Source organism: Scyliorhinus torazame, chromosome 13 (genome assembly GCF_047496885.1).
Source record: "Scyliorhinus torazame isolate Kashiwa2021f chromosome 13, sScyTor2.1, whole genome shotgun sequence".
NCBI classification, from domain to species: Eukaryota; Metazoa; Chordata; class Chondrichthyes; order Carcharhiniformes; family Scyliorhinidae; genus Scyliorhinus; species Scyliorhinus torazame.
Window position 1 is genome coordinate 143,185,130 of NC_092719.1, and position 17,043 is coordinate 143,202,172.

Sequence of the window (17,043 nt, forward strand, 5' to 3'; positions counted from 1 at the left end):
TTATTAATTAAAACTTTTCTAGAAATTTAAAAGAAAATTCTCATTTGAAATCTTTTCAAACAATTCTGGGCAACACTACTGATTTTGGAAATTAAATTTCTTCCTTCAAAGGGGCAAATTTTCAGGTGGAGGAAGGTGATAAACTTAATTTCAACCATGATCTACCTTTCCACAGTCATCATCTGTAGATTTTTTTTGTTGCATTTACAATCTGAGAACACAACCAACTCCAGGTTTGCTACTCAAGTGGATCACAAGAAAACAGCTGATTGAAAACTAGGCTGTGGAATAAGGACTTACAATATAAAATACAGATTAAGAGCTAGGTTGCAAGTCACGTTGGTGGAACAAAAACAAGAAATTTGCCTTCCTCCCCACACCCAAGTACAGCAGTGCACAAAACATGAATTTGGCTCTCGAGGAGAAAAATCCCCTTTCCCGCTAGTTCTGCCAGTGACATTGACAACAAGATTAAGATTCAAAAACATTTTTGCTGATCAGATTGTTAAAAACTTGTGAAAATTATTGTTTAATTAGCAACGTAAGATGCATATTCTTCCCAACCACAGCACTGAAGAGAAACAATGTTACAGCGCTTAGGCATCCTGTAAAAACTTTACATACTGGTTAGGATGAAGACTCTTAATTCTCTCAAAGTGAATTTAAGATCCCACAAAACTATATATTTAGAATATTCACTTTAACAAGTGCAAAATACTACATTCACAGGAAAGACAAAACTGTCAATCTTGTAGATTGTCAGTTACGTGCAGTCATTATGGCCTCTGGCAACCCTGTGCAAATTTTATCAAAGGGAACTGGAGTGTATCTCCAGACTCTGTGTCCAGATATAACATTTATTGCTTTATATGAATACTGTATTGAAAGCCAAAGCATTCAGTTTACACACAAATTATACAATTATATAACGTTTCACAAAGGCAGTGAACAATTACATCTACAATTAATCTACAAAATCTACTTACAGAAATTTAAAAATTCTAAATATCAAAAAGTACAGTTGCCAGAAACAAGTACAAACAAATTTTGACAGCCAGTAATTGTGGCTGAACGGTTAAATTTTGAATTTACAAGTTGGATATCAGAAAACATCAGAAGTACAGATTAAGATTTGTGCTTTGAGTTCTCATCTCCAAAAATGTACAACCACTGGCTGTCAAAATGTAGTAGCATGTTCAAAAATATTTCATCCACTTCAAAATTTTGTACAAATCATGGTGGTTCAATGCACCCCCTAAAATTGCATTACCAGTACATAAGATCTGGCACAAGACTAAATTAACAAGGTAATTGCAGTAGCTCTTCAATGCAGTCAGTGGTGTACGTGTAACGATGCTGTCTGCATGCTACCTAAAATGTTAACTGAAAGGAACTTGCTCAAATATTCACAATGTTCTAACCACTGAGCATAAATTGAGTGATTACCTCCCAACTTTTTCTGCTTGAACAATGAATCAAAAAAAGCATTTATTCTGCAACCAAAACAAACTGATCTTGAAACAAGTCCTAAACTTTGTTGCTTCACATTAATGTGAACTACACACTCCCTTTTGATTAATGAGTACAGGGTCAGAAGTAAATGAAAGTGATGTATTGTTTTGGGTTCTTTCCTGGAATGTGTCTTAACCTGTTGTTTCAGCAATGCTTAATGTATTAAATGTTGAAACAGTGACCATGTAGGAAATGAAATTTTGCTGAAGATATTTAAAAACGAGACAAAAAACTATGGTAAATGGCCTAGTCCAATGAATTGGAAAACAACTTGACAATTATAGTTTTACTTTCCAGTTTAAAAACGTTTCTCTAATTAGAAAATCTATACACAAAACCACTGATTTGACCAAACAAAAAAAGCGGGAGCAATAGATGAGACCTGAAGGAGCTGGGTTCACAGTTCTCATCTGATACAGCTCTTCCAGGTATTTCTTGGAGAAGGTTTGTCCCTCCTTCTCCTGGAAACAAAGGTCCACTTTATTACATAAAACTTTATACAGTGTAAAATCAACACCTCATGGAAAATACTGCAGAGTATCTCAACATTTAGTCCTGTTCCATTGGTTCCTCTGTGGCATCTGCACTGTTCTCCATTGGGCTCTCAGAAGGCATCTCTGGAGTTTCGGGAGGTGTATCTGTTTTTTCTGTATCGCTGTAGTCCACACTGTTACTAACAGCGTCAGTGTTTTCACTGATTTCACTTGCCTTAGAAGTTAATGTCTTGGTTGGCTCAGATTGGTCCATTTGGTTTTCATCCGATGTTTTGACATTGTCAGAAGAAACTTCATCTTTATCTTGCTCAGATTCAAACATGGCTTTTACTTGGATGCTTGAAGGCTCTATAAACACACAAAAGTTCATCAGATGTCATTTTTTCTCCAGTACCGCACAGCTACAAACTTGCAGAAGGTAAATTGAAGCCATTCCAATGAGGGGAACATAGCAATTGGAAAAACAAATCTATATGCAATAAGTTTCATATATTAAGAATTAATTTCAGACCATCCAATAGATTAGTTTATATATTTGTGACATATGAAACTTGTGTGCACAAGGGAAGAGGAACACCAAATAAATTAATTCACAAGATTCATGCAACAGTAGAAGCATATATACAAGATCAATCACGGATTCACTTGTTTCATCAATACAATATGAATTGGGAGTTTACACAATGGGTGACCCTGGAATCTAATCAATTCCCTGCATTGCTCAGTGGCTTAAGTATTCAAAGGCACCAATGAAGGTCTGAGTGTTAATATATATGTATCGTCTTTGGTGGATTTTAAGTTTGTGAATCCAAAAATGACAAAGGCAAGTTACCCCACACTATTTAATTGCAAGAAGAAAGGAATGCAATGCCGGAAGGGATGTTAGATTTTGTAACTTTCAAAACTGAATTTGATACATAGTTGAAAAAACTGAAGGTCTATGGGGAAAAGTTTGGGACTGTTGATTCATGGATCGCTCTCTTTTTTTTTAAAGAAATATTTTTATTCAAATTTTTTCATTTTTTTTTGAACAAACCCCCCCCTTACAGAAAAAAGAAAAACAAAGAACACATAAATAAACCTCTTAGAACTACATCATGAATTCCCCCAATATACAAACCCCCCATTAAGCAATAATTAACACAGTAGAAAACACAAAGTACACGCCCCCCCACCCCCCTCTGGGTTGCTGCTGCTGCCGACCACCTCCTAACGCTCCGCTAGAAAGTCTAGGAACGGTTGCCACCGCCTGAAGAACCCTTGCACAGACCCTCTCAAGGCAAATTTTACCCTCTCCAATTTAATGAACCCTGCCATGTCGCTGACCCAGGCTTCCACGCTTGGGGGCCTCGCATCTTCCCACTGTAGCAGAATCCTCCGCCAGGCTACCAGAGACGTAAAGGCCATAATACCGGCCTCTTTCGCCTCCTGCACTCCCGGCTCGTCCGATACCCCAAATAGTGCTAACCCCCAGCTCGGCTTAACCCGGGTGTTCACCACCTTAGACATCGTCCTCGCAATACCCCTCCAGAACCCATCCAACGGCGGGCACGCCCAGAACATGGAGTGTGATTTGCTGGGCTCCCCGAGCACCTCCCACACCTGTCTTCCACCCCAAAGAACCTGCTCAGCATCGCCCCTGTCATATGCGCTCTGTGAAGAACCTTAAATTGTATCAGGCTAAGCCTGGCGCAAGAGGTGGTAGAATTAACCCTACCCAGGGCATCCGTCCATGCACTCTCGTCTATCTCCTCCCCAAGCTCTTCCTCCCATTTACCCTTTAGCTCCTCCACTGAGGTCTCCTCTTCCTCCTACATCTCCTGGTAGATCGCCGAGACCCTGCCCTCTCCACCCCACACCCCCGAGAGCACCCTATCCTAGATCCTGAGTGCTGGAAGCAGCGGGAACTCCCTCACCTGCCGTCTTACAAACGCCCTTACCTGCATGTACCTGAAGGCATTTCCAGGGGTGGGGGGGGGGGGGGGGAAAGAGAGCCCAAATTTTTCCTCCAGCGCCCCAAGGCTCGCAAACGTCCCATCTAAAAACAGGTCCCCCATCCATCTAATTCCTGCCCTGTGCCAGCTCAGGAACCCTCCATCCATTCTCCCCGGGGCGAACCGATGGTTCTCGCGGATCAGGGACCAAACTGAAGCCTGTACCTCACCCATGTGGCGTCTCCACTGCCCCCAAATTTTCAAAGTCGCCGCCACCACCGGACTCGTGGTGTACCTGGTCGGCGGGAGCAGCAGCGGTGCTGTCACCAGCGCTCCCAGACTCGTGCCCACACAGGACGCCATCTCCAGCCTCTTCCATGCCGCCCCCTCCATTACCCACTTGCGTATCATTGCCACATTGGCAGCCCAGTAATACCCACACAGATTAGGTAATGCTAACCCTCCTCTGTCCCTACTCCGCTCCAGGAACACCCTACTCACCCTAAGGGTCTTTTTTGCCCACTCAAATCCCACTGCGCCTACTGACCCGCTTAAAAAAGGCCTTAGGGATCAGGATGGGGAGGCACTGGAATATAAAAAGGAACCTCGGGAGCACCTACTGTACCCTTCCCGCCAGGGAGAGTGGCAGCATATCCCACCTTTTAAACTCCTCCTCCATCTGCTCCACCAGCCTCGTCAAGTTGAGCTTGTGTAGGGTCCTCAGCTCCTGGCCACCTGATCCCTAGGTAGCAAAAACTCCTTTCCGCCCTCTTCAGTGGAAGCTCGTCTATCCCCCTTCCCTGGTCGCCTGGGTATACCACTAAGAGCTCACTCTTCCCCAAGTTGAGCTTATATCCGGAAAAGTCCCCAAACTCCCTGAGGATTCGCATCACCTCCGGCATCTCCCCCACTGGGTCCACCACGTACAGTAACAGGTCATCGGCATACAACGATACCCGGTGTTCCTCCCCACCCGGACCAGCCCCCTCCAGTTCCTGGACTCCCTTAGATCCAAAGCCAAAGGCTCAATTGCCAATGCAAATAGCAAGGGGGATAGGGGGCACCCCTGCCTCGTCCCCCGGTACAGCCGCAAGTATTCCGACCTCCGCCGATTCGTGGCCACAGTCTCCACCGGGGCTTCGTAAAGTAGCCTAACCCAACTAATGAACCCCTCCCCGAACCCAAACCTCCTCAACACTTCCCAGAGGTACCCCCACTCCACCCTATCTAAGGCCTTCTCCGCGTCCATCGCCGCCACTATCTCCGCTTCCCCCTCCACTGCAGGCATCATGATTACATTAAGGAGCCTCCGCACATTGGTATTCAGCTGCCTTCCCTTAACAAAACCCGCCTGGTCCTCGTGAATCACCCCCGGGACACAGTCCTCAATTCTGGTAGCCAACACCTTCACTAACAGCTTCGCGTCCACGTTGAGGAGAGAAATTGGCCTGTATGACCCCCTTGTCCCGCTTCAAGATCAGCGAGATCAATGCCCTGGACATCGTCGGGGGTCCCCCCCCGCCCCCGCCTCATTGAAAGTCCTCACTAATAGAGGGCCCAGCAGGTCCATGTACGTCCGGTAAAATTCCACCGGGAACCCACCTGGCCCCAGTGTCTTCCCCGCCTGCATACTCCCCAGTCCCTTAGTCAGCTCCTCCAGCCCTACCGGTGCCCAAGCCCAGCTACCTGCTCCTCCTCCACCCTCGGGAACCTCAGTTGATCCACAAAGCGAACCCATCCCCCCCCCTCCTCCGTCAGGGGCTCAGACCAATAGAGCCCCTCATAAAAGTCTCTAAATACCCCATTTATTCCCACCGCACTCCACACCGTGTTCCCCCCTTTATCCCGAACTCCCCAATCTCCCTCGCTGCCTCCCGAAGCTGGTGTGCCAACATCCGGCTAGCCTTCTCCCCGTACTCATACACCGCCCCTTGCGCTTTCCTCCACTGCACCTCTGCCTTCTTGGTGGTGAACAGGTCGAACTTGGCCTGGAGGCTTTGTCGCTCCTTGAGTAGTCCCTCCTTGGGGACCTCTGCATACCTCCTATCCACCCTTAAAATCTCCCCCACCAATCTTTCCCTCTCTCTCCTCTCCTTCTTCTCCCTGTGGGCCCTGGTGGAGATTAGCTCTCCCCTAATCACCACCTTCAGCGCCTCCCAGACCACCCCTGCCTGTACCTCCCCATTATCGTTAGCCTCTAGATAGCTTTCAATGCACCCCCGGATCTGCCCGCTTACCTCCTCATCCGCCAGCAAGCCCAAATCCAGGTGCCACAGCGGGCGCTGGTTCCTCTCCTCCCCTAGCTCCAGCTCCACCCAATGCGGGGCATGGTCTGAGATGGCTATGGCCGAATACTCCGTGTCCTCCACCCTCGGGATTAGTGCCCTGCTCATAACGAAGAAGTCTATCCGGGAGTATGCTTTATGGACGTGGGGGAAAAAAAGAAAATACCATGGCCGCCGGCCTGACAAACCTCCATGGGTCCACTCCTCCCATCTGGTCCATAAACCCCCTCAGCACCTTGGTCGCCACTGGCCTCTTACCCATCCTGGACCTGGAGCGGTCCAATGCTGGATCCAGTACCGCGTTGAAGTCCCCCCCCCCCCACCCATTATCAAGTTCCCTGCCTCCAGGTCCGGAATCCGGCCCAACATGCGCCGCATAAATCCGGCATCGTCCCAATTCGGGGCATATACATTCACTAATACCACCCGCACCCCCTGCAGCTTACCACTCACCATCACATACCTACCTCCATTGTCTGCCACAATGTTCAGCGCCTCAAACGACACCCGCTTCCCCACCAAAATCGCCACCCCTCAATTCTTTGCGTCCAACCCCGAGTGGAAAACCTGCCCTACCCACCCCTTTCGCAGCCTAACCTGACCTGCCACCCGCAAATGAGTCTCCTGGAGCATAACCACATCTGCCTTCAGTCCCTTCAGGTGCGCGAACACATGGGCCCTCTTGACCGGCCCGTTCAGGCCTCTCACATTCCAAGTTATCAGCCGGATCAGGCCCCCCCCCCCCCGGCCGATTAGCCATCCCCTCTTCTAGGCCAGCCACGTGCCCGCGCCTCCCACACTCCATTCCCCGCAACAGCAGACCCCCGCCCTGACTCTCTCTCAGAGCTCCAGCTCCCCTTTGGCCAATGCAGCAGCAACCCAGTTCCCCCCTACCCCAGCTAGGTCCTCCCCTAGCTGCGTTGCTCCCCCCATAGCACTCCCGTAAGTCTGCTGACCCCAGCCACTCCATCGACCCCCCAGTGTAGTAGTCCCCCCCACCCCCCCGCCCCCTCCTGTCCATCAGCGGGCGCTCCTCTCCAACAACGCCCTTCCCCCCCAGCCCCGCCCCCTTCCTTCCCTAGCGCGGGAAAAAGCCTGCGCTTTCCATCAAACTGGCCCCGCCCTCTGGCACAGCTCCCTTTTGCGGCCTAATCCCAGCTCCCCCACCCCGGGCCTCCCATCTCCCCTCCCAACGGGGCCACGCCCTTCCAACCACCGACGCCAACACTCTCACAAAACCCCCACTTCGAACCATTTCACCCTACCCCACCCAGCACCCAAGGAAACAAGACAGAATAGAACATCCCCCAAAGCACAGTAACCACAGTAGCCCCCCGCGACCTCCCCTCACAACCGACCCTCAGTTCGTGTCCAACTTTTCGGCCTGAATAAAGGCCCATGCCTCCTTCGGCGTCTCAAAATAATGGTGCCGGTCCTTAAACGTGACACTCAGTCGCGCCGGCTGCAGCATCCCGAATGTCACCCCCTTCCGATGCAGAACCGCCTTAGCCCGATTGTACCCGGCCCTCTTCTTAGCCATCTCCGCGCTCCAGTCCTGGTATAAACGGACCTCTGCATTCTCCCACCTGCTGCTCCGCTCCTTTTTTGCCCATCTTAGGACACACTCCCTGACCACCAAGCGGTGGAACCGCACCAATACCGCCCGCGGCGGCTCGTTAGACTTGGGCCTCCTCGCCAGGACTCGGTGGGCCCCACCCAGCTCCAGGGGCCTCGGGAAGGCACCCGAGCCCATCAAAGTGTTCAGCATCGTGACCACATATGCTCCAGCATCCGACCCCTCCACTCCCTCCGGGAGACCCAGAATCCGCAGGTTCTTCCTCCTCGACCGATTCTCCATGTCCTCGAACTTCTCCTGCCATTTCTTATGCAGCGCCTCGTGCGCCTTCACCGCCAGGCCCAATATCTCGTCCTCATTCTCCGAGGCCTTCTGCCGCACCTCCCAGATCGCCGCCCCTTGGGCCTTCTGGGTCTCGACCGGCTTGGCGATCGAAGTCTTCATCAACTCTGCTTTCAATTCAGTGAAGCAGCGCCTGAGAAACTCCTGCTGCTCTTGCGACCACTGCGCCCATGCTGCCTGGTCTCCACCCGCGCCATCTTGGCTTTCCTCCCTCGCACTTCTCGCTGCACCAGAATTACTTTTTTCACCGCTCCACTCCTGGTCCAATCCATACAGTGCCGGGGGAATCGTACTGTCACTTTCCCACACTGGGAACCGTCGAACAAATGCTGCTGGGGCCTCTAAAAAGAGCCCAAAAGTCAGTTTCTGGCGGGAGCTGCCGAACATGCGACTTAGCTCAGCATAGCCGCAACTGGAAGTCCCATGGATCGCTCTTTCAAAGAGCTGGCACAGGCACAATGGGCCAAATGGCTTCCTTCTATGCTGTAGGCAGCTGAGATTTATAGAAACCCAGTCATATATTGCATACATCACAAGGAAATAGCAAATCAAATGGATACTTGGAAACCAAAGCCATATAAAACAATATCAGAAGATTTTTTAAAACTTTGTTGATCTCAGATATTGAAACAAAAGCAGATAATATTTCACAAGAACATTCACAATCTCCAATGATGAACAATACAATGCAGCTGTTAAGTAAATCATATTAGGGTCAGTTTAGCTCAGTGGGCTAGACAGCTGGTTTGTAATGCAGAACAAGGCCAGCCGCGCGGGTTCAATTCCCGTACCGGCTTACCCGAACAGGCGCAGGAATGTGGCGACTAGGGGCTTTTCACAGTAACTTCATACTTGTGACAATAAAACATTATTATGCATTCAATAGCAAGAAAGTTGGATACATAAAGAAACAGGAATCCAGGGAGCTGGATTAAATACAACAGATTGAGAAGTATAAGTGTGCCAAATCTGCATACAAGACCATTGTACTACAAGTACTGCTTAGACTAACATTTGCGAGTGCAGTGCACGACCAGATAAAAGCCCAGATTAAAAAGGAATTCTTTAATTATTTTGACCTCCCAAGAAATTACATGATTGCTAGGGTGGGAAGAATTGTTTAGCAATGCTGGTGTCGCCATCATGGTGTTGGACAGGCTAAACGGACCAGCTGGCTTTTCTGCTCGTCATTTCAGTACGTTCATATTGTGTTCAAGCAAACATGCAGAGAACTTTGCTGCTTTAGATTTAATGATGTGGAGATGCCGGCTTTGGACTGGGGTGAGCACAGTAAGAAGTCTTACAACACCAGGTTAAAGTCCAACAGGTTTGTTTCAAACCCTAGCTTTCGGAGCACTGCTCCTTCCTCAGGTGAATGAAGAGATATGTAGAGATTTTAATGGTACACAAAAAAGGGGACATTAAAAAGTGTAATTTTTTATTTTAAACTTGGCTACTTACTAGAATCAGTACAACTACAGCTCAATATATAACCCAAGTGAGACAAAATTATCTCCTGAAGTTTAACCTGTATTTAAAGGTGTAATTCCAGTTTTCACTTGGTTATATTGTACTTTATTGAAATAGCTATTTGTCCCACAAAGCTGCACTGTCACTTGCCTACCAGTAGAAAGATACAGAAAACGTGCTCATTAAAAGGTGACTCTAGCCAGCTATAGGAAAGGACTCAGTACCTTGTTTATCTGCATCAACTGGATCAGTCCATTCACTCTCATCTTTGGCTTCTTCCTGCTTTTCTGTGTTTTCAGTTTCTTCAGGCATTTCTGAAGAACTCTCAGAATGTTCAGGCTCCTCTTCCTCCTCATTTTCTGTGTCAAATTTCAGTCGTTTTACCTCAGGTGCCTCAGCTTCCATTGTGTCCTCTAAATGTTTATTTTTTGAACAGTTACTCTGGATGTCTTCCCCATGGGATGTAGGTGAATCACTGTTTAAAAAAATAAATTGTGCAGTCACTGTAACAACTCGTACACAGATCAAAGACAGCTTGAACATGTCAACAGGCTTAGAAACATAATCAAGTTTAATAGCATAGACCCTTCCCTTCATGCTCTACAAAAGCGAGGGGACTAAGTCCCAAAACAGATTTACTGCCATATTTGGGCCAGTAGCATATTCCATACATCCTGTAAGGACTACATCCCAGTCCCTTCACCTCCGTCTCATCTGTTCTGATGATGTCACTTCACAAATCAGTGCTGCTGACATGTCTTCCTTAATCATGGTTTCCCACCCACTGTGGTAGACAGGGCCCTCAGCCATGTCTGACCCATCTCCCTCACCTCTGCCCTCCCTCCCACAACCAGGATAGTGTCCCCCTTGTCCTCAATTTTCACCCCACCAGCCTCTGTATTCAAAGGATCATTATCTGCCAGTTCTGTGAACTCCAGCATGATACCACCACCAAACACATCTTTCTCTCACTCCTCATCAGCATTTTGCAGGGACTGTTCCATCCAGGATACTCTGGTCCACTCCTCCATCACCCCCAACACCTCACCATCTTCCCACAGCACCTTCCCATGCAATTGCAGATGGTGTATTATGCAGGTTCCTCCCTGCTAGTCATCCAAGGGTCGAAACACACTTTTTAGGTGAGGCAGCACTTTACATGTACCTCCTTCAATCTGGTGTATTGCATTTGCTGCTCCCAATGCGGGGCCACTCTATATTGGAAAGACTAAACAGAGACTGGGTGACCGCTTTGCAGAACACATTTGGTCCACTGGCAAGCAAGACCCAGGCCTTCCTTTTGCTTGCCATTTCAACTCACCGTCTTGCTATGTCCATCCTTGGCCTGTTGCAATGTTCCAGTGAAGCGCAGCGCAAACTAGAGGAACAGCACCTCATCTTCCTATTAGGCATGTTACAGCCTTCCGGACTGAACATTTAAGCTCAATAACTTTCAACTGTTAACTCTCTCCTCCTCCTTCACCCCATTTTTATTTCCATCAAATTTATTTTAATTTTTTTCATCCATCCATTTTTTACTCCCCATTGACCCCCCCGTCCCCCACCCCACGTGGGCCATCTTTTCCCTGTTCCTCGTTGTCCTTTGACACACTGCCTACCTGTGCTCGGCCATAAACACATTCTAACCTCTTAATATGCCATTATCAGCACCCATCTTAGCCTTGACCACCACAATTTTCATTCCCTTTGTCTTTTTGTCCACAACATCTTTGTCAATTGCCACCTATCGTTGGTCCTCTATTCAGCCCCACTGCTCCACTCTTTCCTCCCCCCCCCCCCCCCCCCCCCCCAAACAACAATATAAATCTGACCCTATTTCCAGTGATCTCTAGCTTTGACAAAGTCATCCGAGACTCAAAACGTTGGCTCCCTCTCTCCACAGATGTTGTCAGACCTGCTGAGATTGTCCAGTATTTTATGTTTTTGTTTGATTCCAGCATACACAATAATTTGCTTTTATCCATCCCATACATCTGTTGCCACAACTGGTAGGTTTATACCACTACTATTCACACATTAGGGCTCTAACAGAACTAAACTAGTGCTGTTGTCTTTTCGTAGGAATTTTATGCATTGTAACGCACAATGCATTACTCTGCTGCTAAAGTGGAGCTGTGTTGAGTGAGCTTTATGGTCTTACATCCTTAGGTCTATTAAGTTACTTCTTGCTGGTGAGGCTGTTATAGCAGGTCTATATTCCCATCTCCATCACAGAAGAAACTAGCAGTGAATCACTATGTTCATTGGCCGATTGGGGCTGTTGCTTTAGATGTCATTTCAGTCTCAGCCATAGCTCAGTTGGTAGCATGCTCACACGAGTCGGAAGGTAATGGATTTCAATCTCATTCCAGAGACTGGAGCATAACAATCAAGCAAAAACACTCCAGTGCAGTATTATGGAAGTGCTCCACTGTCAAAAAAGAGGTGCATTCTTTAGGATGATGCATTAAACAGTGAGTCCACAGCTCTCAGGTGGCCATAAATCACATTGCACGATTTTGAAAAAGAGCAGTTTTTATTCTTGGCGGCCTGGACAATATTTATTGGTCAAATCATGAGAAAGTTGATATCTGGTCATTATTGCACTTTTGTTAGCGGGAGTTTGCTGTGCTCAAACTGGCTGCTGCATTTCCTACTCGGCAACAATGACTACACTTCAAAAGTATGTTTTTGGTGCCCTGTGGTCATAAAGACACTATGTAAATGCAAGTATTCCTTTCTCTTCGAAATATGAGTCAATTAGCTGTAGGTATAATATTAATACAGTAAATATACTAGCTGCAAGACATACACAGATATATTTTGAGCAGACCCATAAACATTGAAGGATCAAAAATGGGCAACTACATTCATTTTTGAAATAGCGGTGTACTTCATGTAAAATGCTATTTTGCATCAAGTCAAAAATAACAAATTTAAGATAAAGTACACTACACTGTCAGTTTCAAACAGAATCCACATATTCCTCAGCAAAGAAAATATTCTATTTACCATACTCCAATGTCACAGAAAAATTAAAACAGATTGATCTGAAACTAGTTAAATTGCAATGGGCATCAAAGAAAAAAAAATCTAAGTTGACACAGAAAGTTGTTTACCGCGAGTAGCTAATATTTCATTATAGGACTATCAATATAATAAAGAGCACAATACCAACTTTCAGCAAGTTGGTGGACTGTAGGCCTGAGGTAAAAAGTAAGCAATCATAAAATACACATGTAATTCTGAAGTGCAAATTCATGGCCTCAAAATGTCCATAATGGTATTATCTACATAATAAGCAGATTGTTATCGGAAAGGAAAATAGTAGATGAAATAGGTGGCATTTTTTAAAATGAGAGATTTGATGTAGGCATTAGCTAACCCATTTTTATACTGAATACACAGAGCTACACTTTTAACTGGTTCTATTCTCACATCTGGTTCAGCAACACAAATCACATTTTTATTTCAACTAGAACATTCAATTACTGTTTCCAACAGAAATTAATCATTTACATTGGTCCTCCATAATGTAAAGAACTTCTGCAGCTACAACGTACTGCAGTGAATTTTCAGTGTTTTAATAAAGGTTACCAATCCGTCCAAAGGTTTGATAAATATACCTGTGTGATTTGTCTTCCGTTGGTTGCACATTTATTTCTCTATCAAAGCTGTCCGGCAAACCATTAGTTGTTAAAGAGCTTGATAACAAAACCTTTGATCGACTCAGAGGTCTTGGAGTGCCAGGGCCATTTATATTAGATCTGAAAGAAAAGTAAGTACCCCAAACTTAGATTTTGCCGAACTACACAAGATAAACACACTAGTCATATGATCCAGTCATACAAAGTAATTGCACATTGAATTTTCAGTGCAAATTCTGAATTATCAAAGCAACTTTGAGCCATTTCACCAAATTTCTTTGTGTACACAACTAAATTATGCTCCAAATTCAGTAGCAAGCTAAAGAAAAGTTGAATCCAGTTACTTCTGCTTTTCATTTAAAAGTGCCATGTACCAGACCGAGCTGAGTTACCACTAGAAGGCCAATATTTTGATTTTCTTCTTGGAATTTCATGCAGCACTAACATATTACATCACTTACTATGTGACTAAATCTAAACCCCATTGCACAAAGGAAATTAAAACCTATTTAACATATGCAACTTATTTTTAGGTTCAGTTCGAGGAACAATGCAAATTTCACTTCAAGGATTAACCCATGGCATGACACAACACCTGCATAATGTTGAGTTGTCACTGGCATTATGAGATCAGATTTTCAGATACAAATGAGAGCTTTTCAATGCTAAAACCATTTACATTTCACTCCCATGTCTGTTCCATTCTTGCATTTCACTACTCTCACTGAAAATTACATGATGTCTCAAACATTCACTGCTGTTTTAGTTTGCTCACAGTTCCTTTCCTCCTTCTTCTAAGTTTCTATCTTTCGGTTGATACAAGCACATAGAAGTGCACAGGAAAGGCCCACAAGTGTGAATTAAGTTCATCCCAATTTCCTGTTCAGTAACAGCTTAAATGTCGAGTGTCCACAAGAGTCTAACTGTAATTGGGCAACCAGAAAGGCACTTTTCACAAATCTCTCAACAGTTATTAAACTGAAAAAAATGGAATTTAAGAGATATAATTGTACAGTAAGATATAAAATGTTACAGCTATTCCCAAAGCATTGAATTTAAATATTCAAGTAATCGATAAAAAGTGTAAAGTTCAATTTGTAATTCAAATAGGAGACAATAACTTGAGTTAATTTGGAGCTATAGGCTACAACTATCATTTCTGCCACATTGGAGCAAAGTCAGCATTTCACACCCTGGTGGCCTCGTAAGCATGTTTTTTTTAAATATAAATATTTTTATTGAAATATTTGTAAAATTTTATAACAAAAACAGAAAAAGAACAACAGGCATTAATCATTAACATAGTGCAAATTTCCCGAACAGCTCGGTCTTCACAGACCACCAAAAATAACAAAGAACAAACAAACACAACACTAACCCCCCTCCCTCGGAAAGCTGCTACTGCCGACATTTTCAATTAAATTTCCCCAAGAAAGTCGACGACGACCTCCGGGAGAACCTTAACATTGATCCTCTAAAGGCAAACTTTATTTTCTCAAGGCTGAGAAACCCAGCCATGTCACTGACCCAGGTCTCTACACTCGGGGGCTTCGAGTCCCTCCACAATAACAGGATCCGTCTCCGGGCTACCAGGGAGGCAAAGGCCAGAACTCGGCCTCTTTCACTCCCTGGTCTTCCGACACTCCAAAGATCGCCACCTCTGGACTTGGCACCACCTGTGTTCCCAGCACCTTGTACATTGCCCTGGCAAACCCCTGCCAGAACTCCTCAAGTTTCGGGCATGCCCAAAACATATGGACATGGTTTGCTGGGCTCCCCGCACACCTCCCACATCTGTCTTCTACCCCGAAAAACTTGGCTCATCCTCGCCGCCGGCATGTGTGCCCGGTGAACCACTTTAAACTGTATGAGACTGAGCCTGGCACATAATGAGGAGGAATTGACCCTACTTAGGGCTTCTGCCCATAATCCCTGCTCCAATTCCCCTCCTAACTCCTCCTCCCACTTGCCTTTAAGCTTCTCCACCGGGGTTTCCTCCTCCTCCAACAGCTCCTGGTAGATATCCGACAATTCCCCTCCCCCACCCAGATACCAGACACTACTCTATCCTGTAACCCCCGTGGCGGCAGCAGCAGGAAGGCCACCACCTGCTTCCTCAGGAAGGTTCGCACTTGTAAATACCTAAAGCTGTTCCCTGGCGGTAATTTAAACTTGTCCTCCAGCGCCTGCAGGCTGGGAAAGCTCCCATCTATAAACAGGTCACCCATCCTTCTAATACCCGCCCTCTGCCAGCTCTGGAACCCGCCGTCCATCCTACCCGGCAGGAACCTGTGGTTATTACATACCGGGGTCCAGGCCGATGCTCCCTCCACCCTCTTGTGTCTCCTCCACTGCCCCCAGATCTTCAGTGTCGCCAGCAACACCAGACTTGTGGAGTAGCGGGCCGGCGAGAACGGCAGAGGCGCCGCTACCAGCGCTCCCAAACTGATGCCTTTGCCTGACGCTGTCTCCAACCGTTCCCATGCCGACCCCTCCCTCAATACCCACTACCTGATCATGGCAATGTTGGCCGCCCAGTAGTAGTTACAAAAGTTCGGCAACGCCAGCCCACCCTCCCCCCAACTGCATTCCAGCAGCACTCTCTTCACCCGCGGGGTCTTGTTCGCCCACACAAATCCCGAGATGATCTTATTATGCCGCTTGAAAAAGGCCTTAGGAATGGAGATGGGAAGGCACTGGAATACCAGTAAGAACCTGGGGGGGGGACCATCATTTTCACGTTCTGTACCCTCCCCGCCAGTGACAACGGGAGCATGTCCCATCGTTTAAAGTCCCCTTCCATTTGTTCCACCAGCCGGGTCAGATTAAGCTTATAACAAATCCCACTTCCGGGCCACCTGTATTCCCAGGTAACGAAAGCTCTTCTCTACCCTCCTCAGCGGCAGCTCCCTCAGTCTCTTCTCCTGCCCTTTAGCCTGGATCACAAACAGCTCGCTCTTCACCACGTACAATTTATACCCCGAGAAACTGCCAAATTCCCTTAAGATCTGCATGACAGCCCCCACCCCCTCCAGTGGGTCCGAAATATACAGGAGGAGATCATCCGCATAGAGCGAAACCCGATGCTCCACCCCCCCCCCCCCCCCCCCGGACCAGCCTCTGCCAGTTCCTTGAAGCTCTCAGCGCGATGGCCAGCGGCTCAATGGCTAGAGCAAAAATTTACGGGGAAAGGGGACACCCTTGCCTCGTACCCCGGTGCAATTTAAAATACTCCGACCTAAGCCAGTTCATGCGCACACTTGCCACAGGCGCCTGGTACAGCAATCGCATCCACTGGATAAAGCCCTCACCAAACCCCAAACCTATCCAGTGCCTCCCGCTGGTACTCCCACTCCACCCGATCAAAAGCTTTCTCTGCATCCATCGCTGCCACAACCTCCGTTTCCTTCCCTTCCGAGGGCATCTTAACAATATTTAAAACCCTCCGCACATTAGCATTAAGTTGCCTGCCCTTAACTAATCCCGTCTGGTCTTCCCCTATCACCTCCGGGACACAATCCTCTATCCTTGTGGCCAAGACCTTAGCCAATAGCTTGGCATCCACATTTAGCAAGGGATTGGCCTGTAAGACCCACACTGTTCAGGGTCCTTTTCCTGTTTCAGAATGAGTGAGGTTGAGGCCTGTGACATTGCAGGGGGGAGGATTCCCTTCTCTCTCTCCTCATTAAAGGTCCTCATCAATAGTGGGCTCAACACCTCTGAAATGTTTTTTAAAATTTCCACCGGGAAGCCATCCGGCCCCAGAGCTTTGCCCGACTGCAT

The 17,043-nt window shown here is 46.9% G+C and overlaps 1 protein-coding gene across 1 annotated transcript in view; it reads right to left on the minus strand.

Moving 5' to 3' along the window:
• Positions 1–510: 510 nt before the first annotated feature.
• ppp4r2a (protein phosphatase 4, regulatory subunit 2a) overlaps positions 511–17,043 on the minus strand; it is a 92,424-nt gene continuing 75,891 nt past the window's right edge. The window contains exons 7-9 of the mRNA XM_072472231.1: positions 13,240–13,380; positions 9,838–10,088; positions 511–2,354 (exon numbers count right to left, since the gene is read on the minus strand). Of these exons, the coding sequence (XP_072328332.1) occupies positions 2,062–2,354; positions 9,838–10,088; positions 13,240–13,380 (685 nt within the window). The 3' untranslated portion in view covers positions 511–2,061. The remainder of the gene's footprint in view (positions 2,355–9,837; positions 10,089–13,239; positions 13,381–17,043) is intronic.